The 17,325-nt window shown below is 42.2% G+C and overlaps 1 protein-coding gene across 3 annotated transcripts in view; it reads left to right on the top strand.

Moving 5' to 3' along the window:
* Positions 1-17,325, top strand: part of kalrna (kalirin RhoGEF kinase a) — a 254,875-nt gene that overhangs the window by 67,866 nt on the left and 169,684 nt on the right. For all 3 annotated transcript variants that reach the window (XM_036138726.1, XM_036138725.1, XM_012878426.3), the window contains exons 3-10: positions 1,708-1,822; positions 7,686-7,878; positions 10,016-10,189; positions 10,260-10,343; positions 10,426-10,557; positions 14,930-15,052; positions 16,268-16,390; positions 16,581-16,772. In XM_036138726.1, coding sequence (XP_035994619.1) covers positions 1,708-1,822; positions 7,686-7,878; positions 10,016-10,189; positions 10,260-10,343; positions 10,426-10,557; positions 14,930-15,052; positions 16,268-16,390; positions 16,581-16,772 — 1,136 coding nt within the window. The remainder of the gene's footprint in view (positions 1-1,707; positions 1,823-7,685; positions 7,879-10,015; positions 10,190-10,259; positions 10,344-10,425; positions 10,558-14,929; positions 15,053-16,267; positions 16,391-16,580; positions 16,773-17,325) is intronic.

Raw genomic sequence — 17,325 nt, 5'->3', positions numbered from 1 at the left:
TTAGGTGAGCACATTGTGGTTTTCTCCTAAATACCTGATAAACTGTGAAGTTCTTCATAGGACAGTTAAATAAAAATCTGCTGAGCATCTATGCATCCTCTCCATTTGGTAACTATTATCTTTTGTTTGCAATAGAAACATTTCAGCAATAGTTCCAAGTATGACTATTAAAAGAAAGCAAACAAATCAATATAACATATGTAAAAAGAATAGAAATAAAGTGCGGAAGGTACGGTATTGCAGCTTTTAGTTTTACCAGAGTTCCTCTGGCCAGTTAAGATAAATACCATGACTGATATTCTGTCTGATCAAACTCTTTTTCACACACCATCCTCTCTGATCCAACATTGGAGCTTTCTCCTTAGAAAAATCAAAGTCACACAAATGTGCGCGCTACAAGTACACTGTCACTGTCTCATGCAGTCAACAAAAACATAAACACAACACTTTTGGTTTTGCTCCTATTTTTTATGAGCTGAACTCAAAGATCTAAAACTTTTTCCACATACACAATATCACCATTTCCCTCAAATATTGTTCACAAACCAGTCTAAATATGTGATAGTGAGCACTTCTCCTTTGCAGAGCTAATCCATCCCACCTTACAGGTGTGCCACATCAAGATGCTGATTAGACACCATGATTAGGGGCGACGTGGCACAGAGGTTAGGGAGTTCGTCTTGCAATTGGCGGGTTGTCGGTTCGATCCCCTGCACTGACTGTCTCTGTCGTTGTGTCCTTGGGCAAGACACTTCACCCGCATTGCCTGCTGGCGGTGGTCAGAGGGCCCGGTGGCGCCGATGCATGGCAGCCTCGCCTCTGTCAGTCTGCCCCAGGGCAGCTGTAGCTACTAACATAGCTCACCACCGTCAGGGTGTGAATGTGTGTGTGTGAATGGGTGAATGACTAAGACTGTAGTGTGAAGCGCTTTGGAGGTCGTCAAGACTAGTTAAAGAGCTATACAAGTACAAGCCATTTACAAGTACAAGCCATTAGTGCACAGGTGTGCCTTAGACTGCCCATAATAAAAGGCCACTGTGAAAGGTGCAGTTTTATCACACAGCACAATGCCACAGAGTTGAGGGAGCGTGCAGTTGGCATGCTGACAGCAGGAATGTCAACCAGAGCAGTTGCTCGTGTATTGAATGTTCATTTCATTTTTGCAAAATGAAAACTCCCAAAAACACAAAGGGAGCACAGTGAGAGACAAACTAAATTCCCGCTGAGCTTTGACACACAATTACAACAGAAATAAAGTCAGTCAGTACTTATCTGTGCAACATGCTCCAACCCGCTACAGTCTTCATTCTTCCCACCAGGTTCACCTTCCATTTACTGCTACCAATGGCTGAGTGTCAGAGTCAGTAACATGCTCCTCACACTCAGCCACTATATCACAGGATTGGAGCAATAGCCGACCAAAACAAAAAGAATGACATAAGCACAATGGAATACTAACATTTCTACAGTTTAATGTTGTCACCGCTTGTTTCAGCCATCCATCATGGTTCATGGATCATCAGAGTCAGATTCTGGATCAAACATGCAAAGTTGAACTGCTAATAGCTATAACGCTTCTAAAGTCTGAGCTGTATATCTATGGCAAAAAGTATATCTGACAATTCTTTTTCTTGCACAATAAATGAAGAAATGTGATTGAATTATGTACTAAACCCCAAACATAACACCTGCTGCTGAATCTTTCAGGTGGGCGAGATAAAAGAGGAGGACCCATTCTGACATTTCCTGCCAGGAGCAACCACGACCGAATAAAACAGGAGGACCTGAGGAGGCTGGTCACCTACCTGTCTACTGTCCCCAGGTAGCCTCAGTGCCATCACAGACACATTTCCAGACAGTGCTTTTTGTGTTTGGTCTCCGGAGGTTCAGACAGATACTAAAAAGAAGTGTAGGGCTGTAGAATCAAGTACTCCTTTCTTGGCTGTCACCCGCAGCAGATGGAGAGCAGCATTTGATTTGCATCTTTGTGAAAGCTGCTCTGTTTGAGTCTATGGCTCCAGCACAGTCTGAGGGGGATGGAAAAACAGAAGGTGCAGAGAAAGCTGATCAGAAAAAGACACGCTGAATGGGAACGCTGTTAGACCTGAAGCAGCTCCATTTTTGACTCCATTCACTTCACTTGTACATGGAGAGAGATTTTCACTGATGATGAAATGAGAACCTGACCATCTGTAGCACCCATCCTGCTGTACAGAAAATCAGAAGATGTTCAATAAGGAAGGGAAAACATTCCATAATATTTGTTCCTGTAAGTGTGCATCTCAATGTTATAGTTAGAAAATTCAAACATGAAAAATAAAGGCTACAGCAGAAAATACCACATTCTGAACAGTTTGATATTAGTTTAGTTTTACATCTGAGTGAAAAAGAAAACTCTAATAATATGCTCTCTCCTTCGTGTTCCAGTTAAAAGCCACACAGCAGGGTGTTGCACCTGCTGAAAGTGCAATATGGATGAATTACTTAAAGGTATAAAGAATTACAATTATCCAGCTGAGTTGTAACAAAGGCATGGATTGCTGTTTGGAAGTCATCTTTTGAAAAAATGTCTTTTATTTTTGTCCAGTTGCCTCAGGTGAGAATAGCTAGATCTCACTACAGCCCTGATGCGCCCATCCATTTTAAAACACCCAAAGCCTATGGAAGAGGAAGACATTGTGACTGATCACCACAGTCTTATTTTCATTCACTTTTAAAAACTTAAACGCCACGCATGCTTTTAGTTCCTCAGGACATTCATTTAAACTGAGGATGTCATTAAAAACACTCAACAATGCAGATTCTGTGCTATGAAAACATTTAAAGTCAAACTGGACATTTTCAAGAACATTTTCTTCCAGAAAGGCCTCCAATTAGTTACAAAAGATTGTCTCAAAAAAGAAAAATGGAAGCTTTGAAATAGTCCTGAAGTTTGATGGCAAAGCAGGTTTGAGGTCATATTTCTGATCAGTAGTTGCACTGTGTGGTGATGTTTAACCATTTTAGAAACTACCCATGAGGCCAGACTGCTGTTGATAACAGCCAGAAGGTGGACCAAGAACAGAAATAAGCTCTTTAAATAATGGAGGTGGAACCTGCTGATCCTTCTAATCCAAGGATCCTGACAGAGAGGCTGCAGGTTGCCCACATTGACCCCTTACTCCATCCAAAGTCTGAAATTCTCCAAAATTTCAGACTTTTGGAGAAAGTCTGAAATAATAAAATCTGCCACATCTTTAATCAGCGCAGTTCTTCTGCTCAGTCCGTTTTCAGAGGAATGCTTTTGTTTGTTAAGCTACTTAGGTCTGACCTATGAATCATTCAAGCATGACAGTTACCAGCTCTACATATGAGATAGTTTCATCATTGCACATAAACAAGTTGTGAAAGAACAAATATTGAGCCAGGATCACGTCACAGGGACAGATTTTTTCCTTAAATTCTTCCCCTGATTGGAAAATGATCTAAAGTCATACAGTTTTACTGACAGAAAATTGTATTTTGGACCAACAGGATGGCTCCCAAAGAGCAGTTGAGTGAAAACATGGCTTACACAAGATATTCTACTGCAGGATGACTGGACAGATAATGCTAGTTAAGAAACCAAAGTCGAAAGAATCAAGAATAAAGAAGAAAATCATTATGAAGCCAAAATGAAAATGTTGTTAGACACCGGCTCAGAATTTGCACATAACACACAAACAAACCAAGACAAAGTTCAAGATGATTGCACCGACAACACTTGCTGAAAAGCTAAAGATCATGAATTTATTATCTGATAAGTGCAGCTCCCATACCACACTGTCTGAGACACGAAATGCTTTCAATTGTAGCTCTATAACAGTTTATTAGCAGCAGAGTAGAAAGTCCAGTCCGTTTCAGTTTTCTGAGGAAGAACAACTGTTGTTGGGCCTTCTTCACCAGGTGGGAGGTGTTCACAGTCCAGGAGAGGTCAAAGTGATGGCGAAATGTTAAAAGGCCATTTAAAAGGTGGTTCCTTCAAAATGATGTTTTCAGAAATGAGTGTTGTTTAACACTGTTACTGAAGGTTTTCCTGTAAGTATTTAGTTGTATGATAGCACAAAGTGTCCTCCTCTTCCTCACCAACTTCAGTTAAGAGCAATTCCAAACATTGAAGCTCTCCTGGGAAAAGCATTTTCTTAAACTCTGGGTGAATCACCCCCCTCTGTCGCTCAAACCTGTCACTTTGTGCTTTCAGATGATTTGTGGGTCATTGTGGGCTTTTGTTCTACAGATTTAAATATTCTTTTGCATGTTGTGCATTTGAGCACAAATGCACAACATGCAAAAGTTGAGGTGGCTCGGGCATGTGGTCAGGATGCCTCCTGGACGCCTCCCTGGTGAGGTGTTCCGGGCACGTCCCACCGGGAGGAGGCCCAGGGGAAGACCCAGGACACGCTGGAGGGACTATGTCTCTCTGCTGGGAACGCCTTGGGATTCCTCCTGAGGAGCTGGCCCAAGTGGCTGGAGAGAGGGACGTCTGGGCCTCCCTACTGAAGCTGCTGCCCCCACGACCCGACCCCGGATAAGCGGAAGAAGACGGACGGACGGATGTTGTGCATTTGTTGCATCACGTTAATAACAAGAAGAAAGATTTCAGAAACATTTTGATAAATGCCACTTTAAACTGAAAGCAACAAGAGAGCTATGGCTACTGAAATGTGACTTTGATAGAATGAAGCCACATATTGGATTTGTGTCTATACTTGTCCTGTTAGATCTCAGTGGCTGCCTTTAATAAGGTTGATCAAAGTATTGTTCTTTAAGGACTTGCATGTGCCGCAAGGATTAAGGGGAAAGCGTTAGGTTGCTTTAAATCTTATTTCTCAAAATATTCTACAAACTCCAGGGTTAATTCTCTTGACTAAATATTTATTTCCAATTAGTACAATTATTAGACAGCATATGATAAATCTTGATGAATACTTAGATTACAGGCATGTCTTAATGACATCAAAATCTAGATGACTCTGAATTTTCTGCTTTTAAATTTAGACAAGACTGAAGTTGTTATTTTTGGACCAGAGTCTTTGAAAAAGAAATTGCTTAATCAATCACTTAATCTGGATGGCCTTAAATAGGCCTCTGGTAATAAAGTAAAGAACTTTAAGGTTGCCTTTGACCACAACATGCCATTTAAATTCCAGGGTTTTCATCCTTTCACCTCCAGCATTTATCCAAAATGAAAATATTCTGTATAGGAGTGATGTTGAAAAACTGGTCCATGCATTTGTTACTTCAAGGCTGGACTATTGTAATTCTTTACTATCAGGAAGTCCACAAAATGCAGTTCAAAGTCTTCAGCTGATCCAAAATGCTGCAGCAAGAGTTCTGATGAAAATCAACAAGAGGGATCATATTTCTCCTATTTTAGCTTCCCTTCATTGGCTTCCTGTTAAATCAAGAATAGAATTTAAAATTCTCCTTCTAACGTATAAAGCCCTTAATAATCAAGCTCCATCATATATCAGAGCTCTGATTACCCCATATGTTCCTAACAGAGCACTTCGCTCTCAGACTGCAGGTCTGCTGGTGGTTCCTAGAGTCTCTAAAAGTAGAATGGGAGGCAGATCATTTAGCTATCAGGCTCCTCTCCTGTGGAACCAACTCCCAGTTTTGGTCCCTGAGGCAGACACCCCGTCTACTTTTAAGACTAATCTTAAAACTTTCCTTTGTGACAAAGCTTCTAGTCAGAGTGGCTCATGTTACCCTGAGCTATCTCTATAGTTATGCTGCTATAGGCTTAGGCTGCTGGAGGACATCAGGGTCTAATTTCTCTCACTCTGCTGAGTTTTCCTACTTCTTATTTCAGCTTTAAACTTTATATTCTCTCTATAACTTTCTCTTCATAGTAGCTACGTCTGGCCTGGTGTTCATTTTAGCTGTGACAACATCCTGGAGGGGGACATTGGTTGAGCTACTGCTGCTAACTACTACATGTCTTCCTTCTCCATCAGAATCAGAATTAACTTTATTCGCCACGTTTGAGGGTACAAACGAGGAATTTGACTTTGCAATCCAACTGTGTAAAAACCTAACTTAAAAAAAATACTATTGTGGTCTGTATTATCGTGAATTTGAAGAAGCCTCAGCATGTCTTCAGTCACAGGCTTCTTAAAATTCGCTGTAATACAGACCACTGCAAGAAATATTTCCTGCCATCACTATCTACAATAACGCTTTGAAGAATTTGGATTAATATCAGTAATGACAAGATTTAATTTCCCTTTGGGATCAATAAATATTTTTGCATTTGAATTGAATTGAAACAGACAGAAAAGTAACAGAAACCTGAACAACAACTAGAATCTATACCAGAAAATACATTATTCAGGGGAAGAGGGCAAAGGTCTGAATAACATGTGACCAAGATGAGTTGGGTTCACAGCTATTTTAGCTGCCAGTTTACTGACCTGTACAGGTCATGAGTGGATGAAGGTCAGTCCTTAAGATAATCTAATTGACTTTTTTACAGTTCGGACTTGTCAAGTTTTGTGGATGAACTGAAACACACAGAGATGGATGAGCACAAGACAGACTGACAGCAGTGAAAATCAGTAGCTCCTGAGGAAGATGCCTGTGCAAATTTGCAGTTATCCAGGACATCATAATAGCAAACAGGCTGAAATCAGAGGCTAGGTTTGTTACAACCAAGTCAGACTGAGCATTGTTGCCAAGAAACCGTCCAGATACGTTTGGTGTAACACAGGTGATAAATATGGGAGGAAGAACCTAATGACTACTGTAAAGAATGCCTGAAGATCTGTTTGTCTTCCAAAGTCAAGGGGAGCATTGTTAGGACGTGGTGTGGGATTTCTCATAAGAATAAGCTTGCCTCTGTCAGAAAACTGAAAATAGGTTATAATTGGATCTTTCAATTAGATATTGATCCAGATCAGTGTCCAGATCAAAACAAAAAAGTTCAGCAGATAGTAAACAATCTTTTTCTATTGCCATCTTATGGCAGTCTCTACACCTAAAACCTTTAGCAACCTGTGGGGTGAGCGGAAGAGAAGAGAAGAGAGCTTAGGACTCTGTTGATCTGGAGAGATTGTTCAAAGAAGTGCTGTTCTATTGGCAGAACAATGTGGTAGAAATTAACAGCCCGATGTCACTAGATATGCCTCCAGTGATTTTGTTACAACCAATTTTCTCTTTACATTTTATTTTTCCCCACTGAATAGTTATACTCAAATTAAAGGTTTGATCTTTCAATCGTTCCATTGTGAGGTTATTCTGCAGCAGTAAATGTTTTTGTTTTTTTCCCAAGACTTATTACACATCTTTATCAACGGTGCCAATAATGTGTCCATGTCTGGTAGTAACAGTGAGGTTGGATGGTGAATGCTGACCTAAATGATCCATTTATGATTGGCCTGGCAGTGGTTCAGAAGCCTGGAATTCCCAGTGCATAATCAGCAGAAAGGAGAATCAGAAGAAAGGTGAAATGTCATTGAAAAAGAAGAAAAGAATTGCTGTTCTGGACAAACAGTTTGAGATGACATATCTCAGAAGCAGCCCAGTACTCGACCTTCACAGTAGAGCTGGTGTAGGAGTGGGAAATGGAGCAGCAGAAGTATTTGGGCTTGTCCAGCTCTTACAGCACATTTTCTGTGTTGTTCACTCTCCTCTCACCTGCATGTTGGTTCTTTTTCTCCCATCAGCGAAGACGTCTGTAAACGAGGATTTACTGTCATCATCGACATGCGAGGATCAAAGTGGGAGCTGATCAAGCCTCTGTTGAAGACGCTGCAGGAGTGTTTCCCAGCTGAGATCTGTGTGGCGCTCATCATAAAACCAGACAACTTCTGGCAGAAACAGAAGACCAACTTCGGAAGCGCAAAGTTCTCCTTCGAGGTTGGATGGATTCGATGTTAAACATGCATTAACACTTACCTTAGTTTGTAATGCATTTAACTCAATTCAACTTTAATTTGGATTGAAATCAAAAACAAGAACAGTCTTAAAATATTATTTTAGGTTGCAGTACGTAACATTTAAATCCGTGTTGTGCCACAGCAAATATAGACAATGTGAAGCTATAGCTGAAGTTTTTACCACAACACAGAGCCTAATATTTATTGAATTTTGTGTACAATGCAGGGCAGGAGCTCACAGATATTTGCTTCAATTACAAATCTAGTGATACAATAGTAATATACAGCTCAAAAAAACTGAAGGAACACTTTACAATCAAATGACAATGTCTAGTCAGTTATTCTTTGGGAATGTTGATCTGGTCAGGTCAGTAGTAGGGGAGATTGTTAATCATTGACCCCAAAAACATGAATGGTTCTGTAGGTGGAGGCCACAAGTTTCCCTCTCCATTTTCTTTGACTGCTCTTCAGTGGTTTACATTAGACCAGTGTCACTATTGGTACCAGGAGGCAATACCTGGACTTGACAGAGATGGCACAGGCAGTCCAGCTCCACAAGGACTCATCAATACATGCCATTGCCTGAAGGTTTGCTCTGTCTCCAGCACTGTCTCAAGAACTTGTAGAAGATTCCAGGAGACAGGTAGAGCTGGACAAAGCCATCAAAGGTCCTTAACCCATCAGCAGGACCGGTATCTGCTTCTTTGTGCAAGGGGGATGAGTTCTGCCAGAACTCTACAAAGTGACCTCCAGTGGGCCACTGGCATGAATGTCTCTGACCAAACCATTAGGAACAGACTTCATGAGGGTAGCTTGAGGGTCTGACCTCCTTTAGTAGGCCCTGTGCTCACTGCTCAGCACTGGGGCTCGAATCGGCAGGTCCAGATCTGGTGCCTGTTCTTTTCACAGAATAGAGCAGACCCATTCTGAACTCATGGGACTGACATGAAAGGCATGCAGCATGGTTCAGCAAGGGTATTCAGGCAGTTGCTGAAGGGTGAGAAATTGATACCATTGACTGGCCTCCACCCTCCTCTGACCTAAATCCAACAAAACATCTGGAACATCATGTTTAGGTCTATTTGACGCCACCAGGTCGCACCTTGGACTTTCCAGGAGTTCAGTGATTCTCTGGTCAGGATCTGGGAGGAGACGCCATCCATCTTCTAAAAAGGAAAGCGCTCTGCCATTGTCGGAGATGCATGCAAGCATTTGGTGGCCATACAAACTACTGAGGAGCATTTAGAGTTGCTGCAATGACATATCAGCCAACTGGACTAGCCTGTAGCCTCAGTCTTTCACTTCTACTTTCACTGTGACTTTGGGTTAAACATTTAAATATGTAGGATGATGATTGGCATTTTCCTTAAATAATCTGGCCTTATTTTGATCCTAACACATTAAATGTTCCATGTCAGTAATGATATCCTACAGGATATTGTTTTGTTCAATTGAGATCTGATGTGGTTTCAAAGTGTTCTTTTATTTCACTATATTACCGCCTGTGTAAATTCTCAGTTATCGTGGTCATTGCAACAGCTCAGTGCGAGCCACCAGAGTTGACAAAGACTCCTGGATAGGTGTCCAAACGTTTTCAGAAAGAACTGAACATAAGTTTGGCTGCTTCCCATTTAGGCCTGTTTGCTGTATATATATATATATATATATATATATATATAGATAGATAGATAGATAGATAGATGACTGTGCAGATGATACCAATTGCAAGGAGCTACACAATGTGAGTATGAAACGAAATAAAGTTACTGGTAGCATCACCAGTGGTTATATGCAGACAATTAGAGTTCTAAACGGTTAGTGATGATTGAAGATTGTAATGTAATAAATGTTTTAAATGTCTTTCAAACCAGCAGAAGATACCAGGAGGTGTGTGTTGACATACTACACTGATGTCCAGCACAGTTGTTTACATATCTCTCTGACTGAATCATTTTTATACTTCATAACTGTCTGCATGCAGAGCACATTGCATTCAGTTTCAGTGAAGCTAGGGATCTATTTTTTAGGCTGGCTTAGTATTTTTCTTGTGTGAAACTTTGTGTGGTGCTGTTTGGCTACTCTGTCCCTTATTTTGCTCTTCCTGTCTGCATGACCAGACCAGCATGGTGTCTGTGGAAGGTCTGGCCAAACTGGTGGACCCCTCACAATTAACTGAAGATTTTGAAGGCTCTCTGGACTACAACCATGAGGAATGGATAGAGCTGAGGGTGTCGCTAGAGGAGTTCATGTCCAACGCTGTTCATCTGCTGTCTAGACTGGAGGACCTTCAGGTACAGAGCTCAGAGATCTAGGTTTAAGACAATTAAAAGCAAAATGACAAATGTTTGTTCTGTGTTACAGGAACTTCTGTCCAAAAAGGACTTTCCTGCAGATGTAGAAGGATCCCGGCGGTTAATAGATGAGCACACACAGCTAAAGAAAAAGGTAAAAGAATTGGTTGGGGTTAAAATAAAGTGATCCTCCATATCTAATCTATATACTAAATCTCTTCTTAACACCTGGTTAGGTGTTAAAGGCTCCAGTGGAGGACTTGGACCGTGAGGGCCAACGGTTGCTTCAGTGTATTCGATCCAGTGATGGATTTTCTGGAAGGAACTGCATCTCAGGTTCTGCTGACTTTCAGAGCCTGGTGCCCAAGGTAAGATCCCCTGAGCTGAGAATTCAATGTCTTGCAAAAGTACTCACCCTCCTTGGCTTTCTTCACATTTTGCTGCCTCAGAGTTTTCCTTGGACCAGAGCACCCTCCCTCTTCATACCTTCATGCACACTCAAAATAGGATTCTTTTGAACACTAAGTAATGGCTTTCAAAGCTCAGCTCTACGGAGTGAGCTTATTGTGATGTTATAGACAGATTCTGTGAAACTCTGCAGCTGCTTCAGAGTTACCTTTGGTCTCAGTGCTGCCTCTCTGACCAATGCCCTACTTGCCCATTCTGGGAGTTCTGGTGGGCTGCCTTCTCTTGGTGGTACCATGTGGTACCATTTGAAGATGATAGATTTGATCATACCCTGGGGGAACATTAAAGAGTTTAACATTTGTGACATTTCCAAATGGACATGTATTACTCAACACATGTGTCCCTGTATTGTTTGGAGAGCTCCTTGGTCTTCATGGTGTGATGCTAAGTTTTGTTGCAGGCTCTGGGATGTTTCAGAAAAGGTGTGTTTCTACTGACAGGTCATGTGACACTTGGATTGCACACGGGTGGATCTTATTTTTCGTCTTTCAGCTTTTCCCTTTCTAGGGTCTTCAAAGTGATATCCCTATATTTGACATCTTCTTATCTCAGACCAACTGTGAGCTAATCACAGTTAACTCCATCCATCCTCTAGGCCTCCTGCCTGGCAGTTCCAGCCTCAGTATCCTCACTGTCCCTCCTCTAGACATGTCCAAACCATCTCATTCTGGCCTCTCTGGCTTTATCTCCAAAACATCTAATATCAGCTGTCCCTCTAATGTGTTCATTCCCGAACCTCTCCATCCTCGTCGCTTCCAAAGAGAACCTCGACATCTTCATCTCTGCTACCTCCAGCTCTGACCAGCGGCGCTTTCTCTAAACCAGAGATCACTGCTCTCACCACCGCCTTGTACATCTTTCTTTTCTTTCTCACTGATACTCTTTTTACACACAACACAACAGACACTCTTCCTCACCCATTCTAACCTGCTTGAAGACATAACTTCACCTCTTCTTCTACACTCCCTATTGTTCTGGACTGTTGAGCCTAAGTTCTTCACCACTCACCACAGTCTTGTAGCTCCCGTTCTAATGGGCCGTCTCCACGGACTCCACTGGGCCATACTCTACTCAGAATCAGACATACTTTCATAATCCCAGAGGGAAATTACTTTTGTTACATGCTCCACATATACACACATTTTTATATATATATTTACAACATTCCACACAAGGTAATATAAATATATGCATATAAGTCAATATATATATATATATATATATATATATATATATATATATATATATATATATATATATATATATATATATATATATATATATATATGTAACTACAGATCCAAGTAAAGTGGTAGTGAGCAAGAACAGTGCAATGAATGGGGGGGGGGGGGGGGGTCAGAATCACTGAGGGAGGCGTTGTAAAGAATGATGGCCACAGGCAGGAATGATTTCCTGTGGCGCTCTGTGGAGCATCTGGGTGAGAGGAGTCTTCTGCTGAAGGAGCTCCTCTGCTGGGCCAGTGAGTCGTGGAGAGGGTGTGAGACTCCACACCGTGTACACTTTCAGAGGTCTTTTTTCTCTACCCCGCTGGATTATTTCGATCCTACTCAAGAGGTAGTACGGTGGTTGTCAAGTAAGATAGAGCTCTTGCGTGAGCCGACTGCTAGTCAGTGATTGGCCGTGGGTGTGGCATACCAGCCCGCCAGCCGACAGTGGAGCAAGGGGGGAAGAAATCTGTGATTTGCAGATTCAATGCTACAGAGGGGAAAGGCTGGATTCACCACACTGAAGCTTTAACCAGTGTTGTGTGTGGCAGAGGGCAGAGCTGCTGCTGCGACAGCCTTCTGTGGGAGTGAGGAGGCCTGAGAGAGGCAGCGTGAACGAAGCCCAGGCGCCGCGCCGGCAGTGAGAGCTGCTGTGGGACGGCTTAACTCTCAGCAGCCGCTGGCGGGGAGCCCGTCCGCTCCTTGCCCCAGCGACTGTCACTCCCGGCTCGTGCAGCTTTGCTGCTTCGCCGTTGATCTAACCCAAGAAGCACTCCACAGAATTAGTGCATCGCAACACCAATACCCAATATCCAGCCTATACAATTAAAAAGGGTTAGGGTTAGCAGATCAGCCTCTCCTTCCCTTTCTGCTTTTCTCTGTCTTGTACACACACACACACACACACACACACACACACACACACACACACACACACACACACACACACACACACACACACACACACACACACACACACACACACACACATCCTTGATCACCCTGACCATCTGAACATCCTTCCCAATTCCGTCTCTCTACCTCTCCAACCTGTAGATGTGTGCTCATTGTTTGGCTTTAGCTGCCTTTACCTTCAGTTTATCTCTCTCTGTACTCTTCAGTCCTCAGTGTCCCACTTCTTCTTAGCTGATGCCTTTTTCCATACACGCTCCTGTACTTGTTGATTTCACCTCCAGATCTCCTTATTAACTTTTCAGAAGACATACTCTCCCTAGACTCCCTTCTGCATGATAGCATTAGCTGTAGGTGTCCAGTCATCTTGAAGCACCCCCTGGCCACCCAGAGCCTGATTGAGCTCCCCTCTGAAAGCCACACAACATTCTTCCTTTTTCAGCGTTTTTCCTCTGCTCTGCCTTTGTTCTATTCATCTTCCTCATTCTGCTCACCACCAGGTGAGGTCTGGCAACTCTCTCACCAACCACTACTTTGCAGTCACCGGGGGACTTCATATCACTGATTATGTGACTTTTGAAGGCCGTTGGCAGCACCAGAACTTAGGGGTGTTATAGTGGAGAGGGTGGATACATAACCTTTCATTTTTTCAAAATTTAGTAAATTCTGTTTTATATTTGTTTTTTTATTGTTTCATGTCACCAACGTAGATCATGTTGTCCATCACATAATACTAAAAACATTTTAATTACAGGTTGGAATATATCAAAATAGATAAAAGGGCAAGGGATTGCTGCAAAGCCATGTACAATGCAGACGACTCTCCATGTGGCTCTACGCTTCTCCAGGAGTGAATGCTGCTTGTCGGGACTTTGAAGCAATCAACTGGTTCCTTTTATATAGGAAATGTTTGACCAATCTGTATAATCTGATTGAATTTGACTTTGTAAAGTGCCTTGAGATGACATGTTTCATGAATTGGCGCTATATAAATAAAATTGAATTGAATTGAATTGAAGTGTGTGAATCCCTTTGCAAGTCACCGTGTGCACCTTTACAGGCTGAGTTACTTCTCTATCCCATTTTAATCTAAAGGTAAGATGTAAAAAAACAAATTAAAACTAGAAAGAAAAAACAAAGATGAAACATTCCTATGTCCTTGGAGTCAGAGCTTTCTGGAGTGAGTTAAGGAGAAACATTGAATTTTTGCATTGTATATTTGTTAATTAATTTAAACATTTTAAACAGTTGATTACATTACTTTCTTTCCAACCTCACTGGAATGACCAAAACATTAGGGTGTAGACATTGATTGTTGCTGTATTCTTGAAAAGGCAGAGAGAGGCACAGAAAGGAAGACATTTATGAAGAAGCGGTCAGAGCGCTAATGGAACATTTTATAACCAGCAGATTCTAATCATGCTGCTGACCCACATTTCCTGCTTAGATGATCTTTGGAGAAAAAGGCTTTTTATGTGTTACAAGTGAGCAGCCACTCGCCCATTGGACATTTTCCTGTCAAAAGGGTGTTTTTGTCCTGGACACAGCCATGGACAGTGACGGGCTATGGCCGCCCCCTCCTGTTTTGGTCGGTGTGGCTGAAAGAGCTCTTTTTATTTCAAAAAAATGTGTTTTATAATAATTTATCCACTTAAAAAGCCGATGGAAAGGCTGATTGTGACTTATTGATGTTTCCGTGTTTAAAGATGTTTGGCTTTTCTGGCTCTTAAATGTGACAGTATAGCCCCTTTAAAGCCATGCTGGTCATGACTTAGAGTAATAGTAAAAACTACCATCCATAATTCAGCCCTCTGTCTAACTGACACTTTAAAATCTAACAACTCCTGTACATGTCTCAATAGAAATATGCATAATGTGCCACAACTTGTATGATTTCAGAGTCGCTAATAATCTGGGTGGTAATGGAGTAATGAGCCTTCTGGATACGTACATGCATGGTTATTCAGGTTTCTTACTAGTATGTAGATTACCATTATCTGAACTTGTTGTTTGCCAACCGATGCTCTGGACATTTCCAGCTATTTGGCCTCAACACTTAAGCGTCCACTGGGTCTACTGCAGCGGATAATGTTTTATTCAACCATTGCTGACCTGAAGCTTTTCCGTATGACAGGTGGCCAGCCTGCTAGATAAGCTCCACTCCACCAGGCAGCACCTCCATCAGATGTGGCATGTCAGGAAGCTGAAACTGGACCAGTGCTTCCAGCTGCGCCTGTTTGAGCAGGATGCTGAGAAGGTGAGTCTCACCTCAGGTTAATTAGGAATGATATGTCTGATGTGATTAAGCCACTCTTTATGCCTAAATAGTCTCTAAAACCCTACTGGAGTGTGAATGAGTCATGAAACATGTCAGAGAAAGATGCCAGCAGCCTGGTGGACCTTCGAGTCAATCCCATTCCTGACACAACATTTTAATGGAAATCCATAAGAAGTTTATATAGAGGCTTGTGTTTGTGTCCTGAGTGTGTCAGATACACATGTGCACAGACAGGCGGGCGTCAGCTGACCTGCTGTGCATGCAGCCATGGTAAATATTTAGCGTAGAGCAAACAGGGAGGAAAAACAGCCCATTTGCTTCACATTGTCACACTGAAGGACTGTGGGGGCGTTCACACCAGTTTATACTGCGGGCCTCACTTCTCTGGTCCAGCTGGGCAGAGGCGCTCAGTCCTCACGTTGCCACGGTAACTGAGACAAATATACTCAGCCACCAGCATCTTCCCATCTGTCTGAAAAGACTGACGTTTAGTGGAGCTGGTCTCTAAATGAAATTGGGTTTATGTTGTCTTCTTTTGTTTCTCTCGGTCTGACCACAGTTCCTGTAACATTTTACCCTCCATCTGCCTGCAGACATGCAAGATGAGTCAGAGCAATCGCTCTACTACTACACATGTTCCGAGCATTAATCTGGAATGTTTCATGGCCACACCAGCTCTCTTAGAGAGCCGATTTATTTGAAGTCACTTGTGTCCACAGAGATTGTCCTGTGTTTCCCTGGTATTACCGTATTCCTTCCCAACTTTCGTTAGTTTTCACAATCTTTTCCCAGTGCATAAGCGGTCCTTCTCTTGATATTCCCAAATCTCTACCCAGTGTCTTTATTTTGTGTTTTATGAGCCAAATTAAGACTAATAATTCATCAATAAACTATTAAACCTCAACCAGATTAACAAACCAATATTTCTCTAATACTTTGATAAAAGTTTCTCCAGTGATTACCCAGTGCCTCCTCTGTGTTTCTGCAGCACTTCTCTATTTTGTCCCATGTGTGTTTCTGGAGATTTTCCAGCATTTCTCTATTATTTCCCCACAGTGTCTCCAGTCCCGCCCCAGATCTTCTCCAGTGCTTCCTATTGGTTGTTGCAGTGTTTCTCCTCTGCTTCCAGGTGTTTAGGCTCCGTCCGTATCTGTTGGTGCTCTGATGTAGCCGTGTATGCATGTGTCTGTGCAGATGTTCGACTGGATCAGCCACAACAAGGAGGTGTTTCTGCAGAGCCACACAGAGATCGGTCGCAGTTACCAACATGCCGTGGAGCTGCAGACTCAACACAACCACTTCGCCATGAACTCTATGGTAAAGCACTAATCTATTTCTAGTAGTTTCCAAATAGGCATGGTTTTATATGTTATTCTTGGCACGCTGTGTGTTTATGAACTGTTTTAGACAAACCACAGCAAAACTGGAGCCAATGAATTATTATCCAAATTTGACAGCAAATGTATAAAGTTGACATAGTTGTGATAGCTAAAATGTTCTCCACCAGAACGCCTACGTAAACATCAACAGAATCATGTCAGTGGCGAGCCGCCTAGCAGAGGCTGGCCACTATGCGTCTACACAAATCAAGCAGATCTCCAGTCAGCTGGACCAGGACTGGAAAAGCTTTGCTGCTGCCCTTGATGAACGCTCTACTATCCTTGCCATGTCCTCGGTCTTTCACCAGAAGGCTGAGCAGGTAAGGCCGTACCTGCGTGAGTGATTGTTTGGCTTCTGAAACCATCTGCCGTGTCTGTGGAATCCATAGAAAGCCTGTTAGTGTGATTTAATGGCTTCTCCTCTATAGCAGGAGCTGCTCCTCTCACTAACAAGCTGCTAATATCTAACGCTCTCCAATCAGCCTTTGCTGCAAACACGTGTCCAGTATGTTACAGGAAAATGGGACATTTTTTACTGCTTGATTAGATTTAATAGATGAAAGTACTCAACTGCTGATTCCTGGAGGGTTGACATGGAAACCAATGAGACTATTTGATTCCTGCTGGGCCCTTGACATTTTATTCAAGGGTATGTTTGAGTGAAGAGGCGATGAGAGAGCAGAGACTTTGGAGGAGTGGAACTGCAGAGAGGACAAGAGACCTGAAACATTACATATCAAAACCAGAAGAATCACTAAAAATACATATTTTTATCATTTTGGCATAAAATATTCAGGCATTATTCTGGTTAGTTTGTATGGAATGCCAGAGTGCTCAAAAGTATTTAAATGAATAAACAAATCATTATGAAAT

This window comes from Fundulus heteroclitus, chromosome 7 (genome assembly GCF_011125445.2).
Source record: "Fundulus heteroclitus isolate FHET01 chromosome 7, MU-UCD_Fhet_4.1, whole genome shotgun sequence".
Classification (NCBI taxonomy): domain Eukaryota; kingdom Metazoa; phylum Chordata; class Actinopteri; order Cyprinodontiformes; family Fundulidae; genus Fundulus; species Fundulus heteroclitus.
Note: the sequence above shows the minus strand (reverse complement) of the source record. Positions and strands in the feature narration are given on the sequence as shown.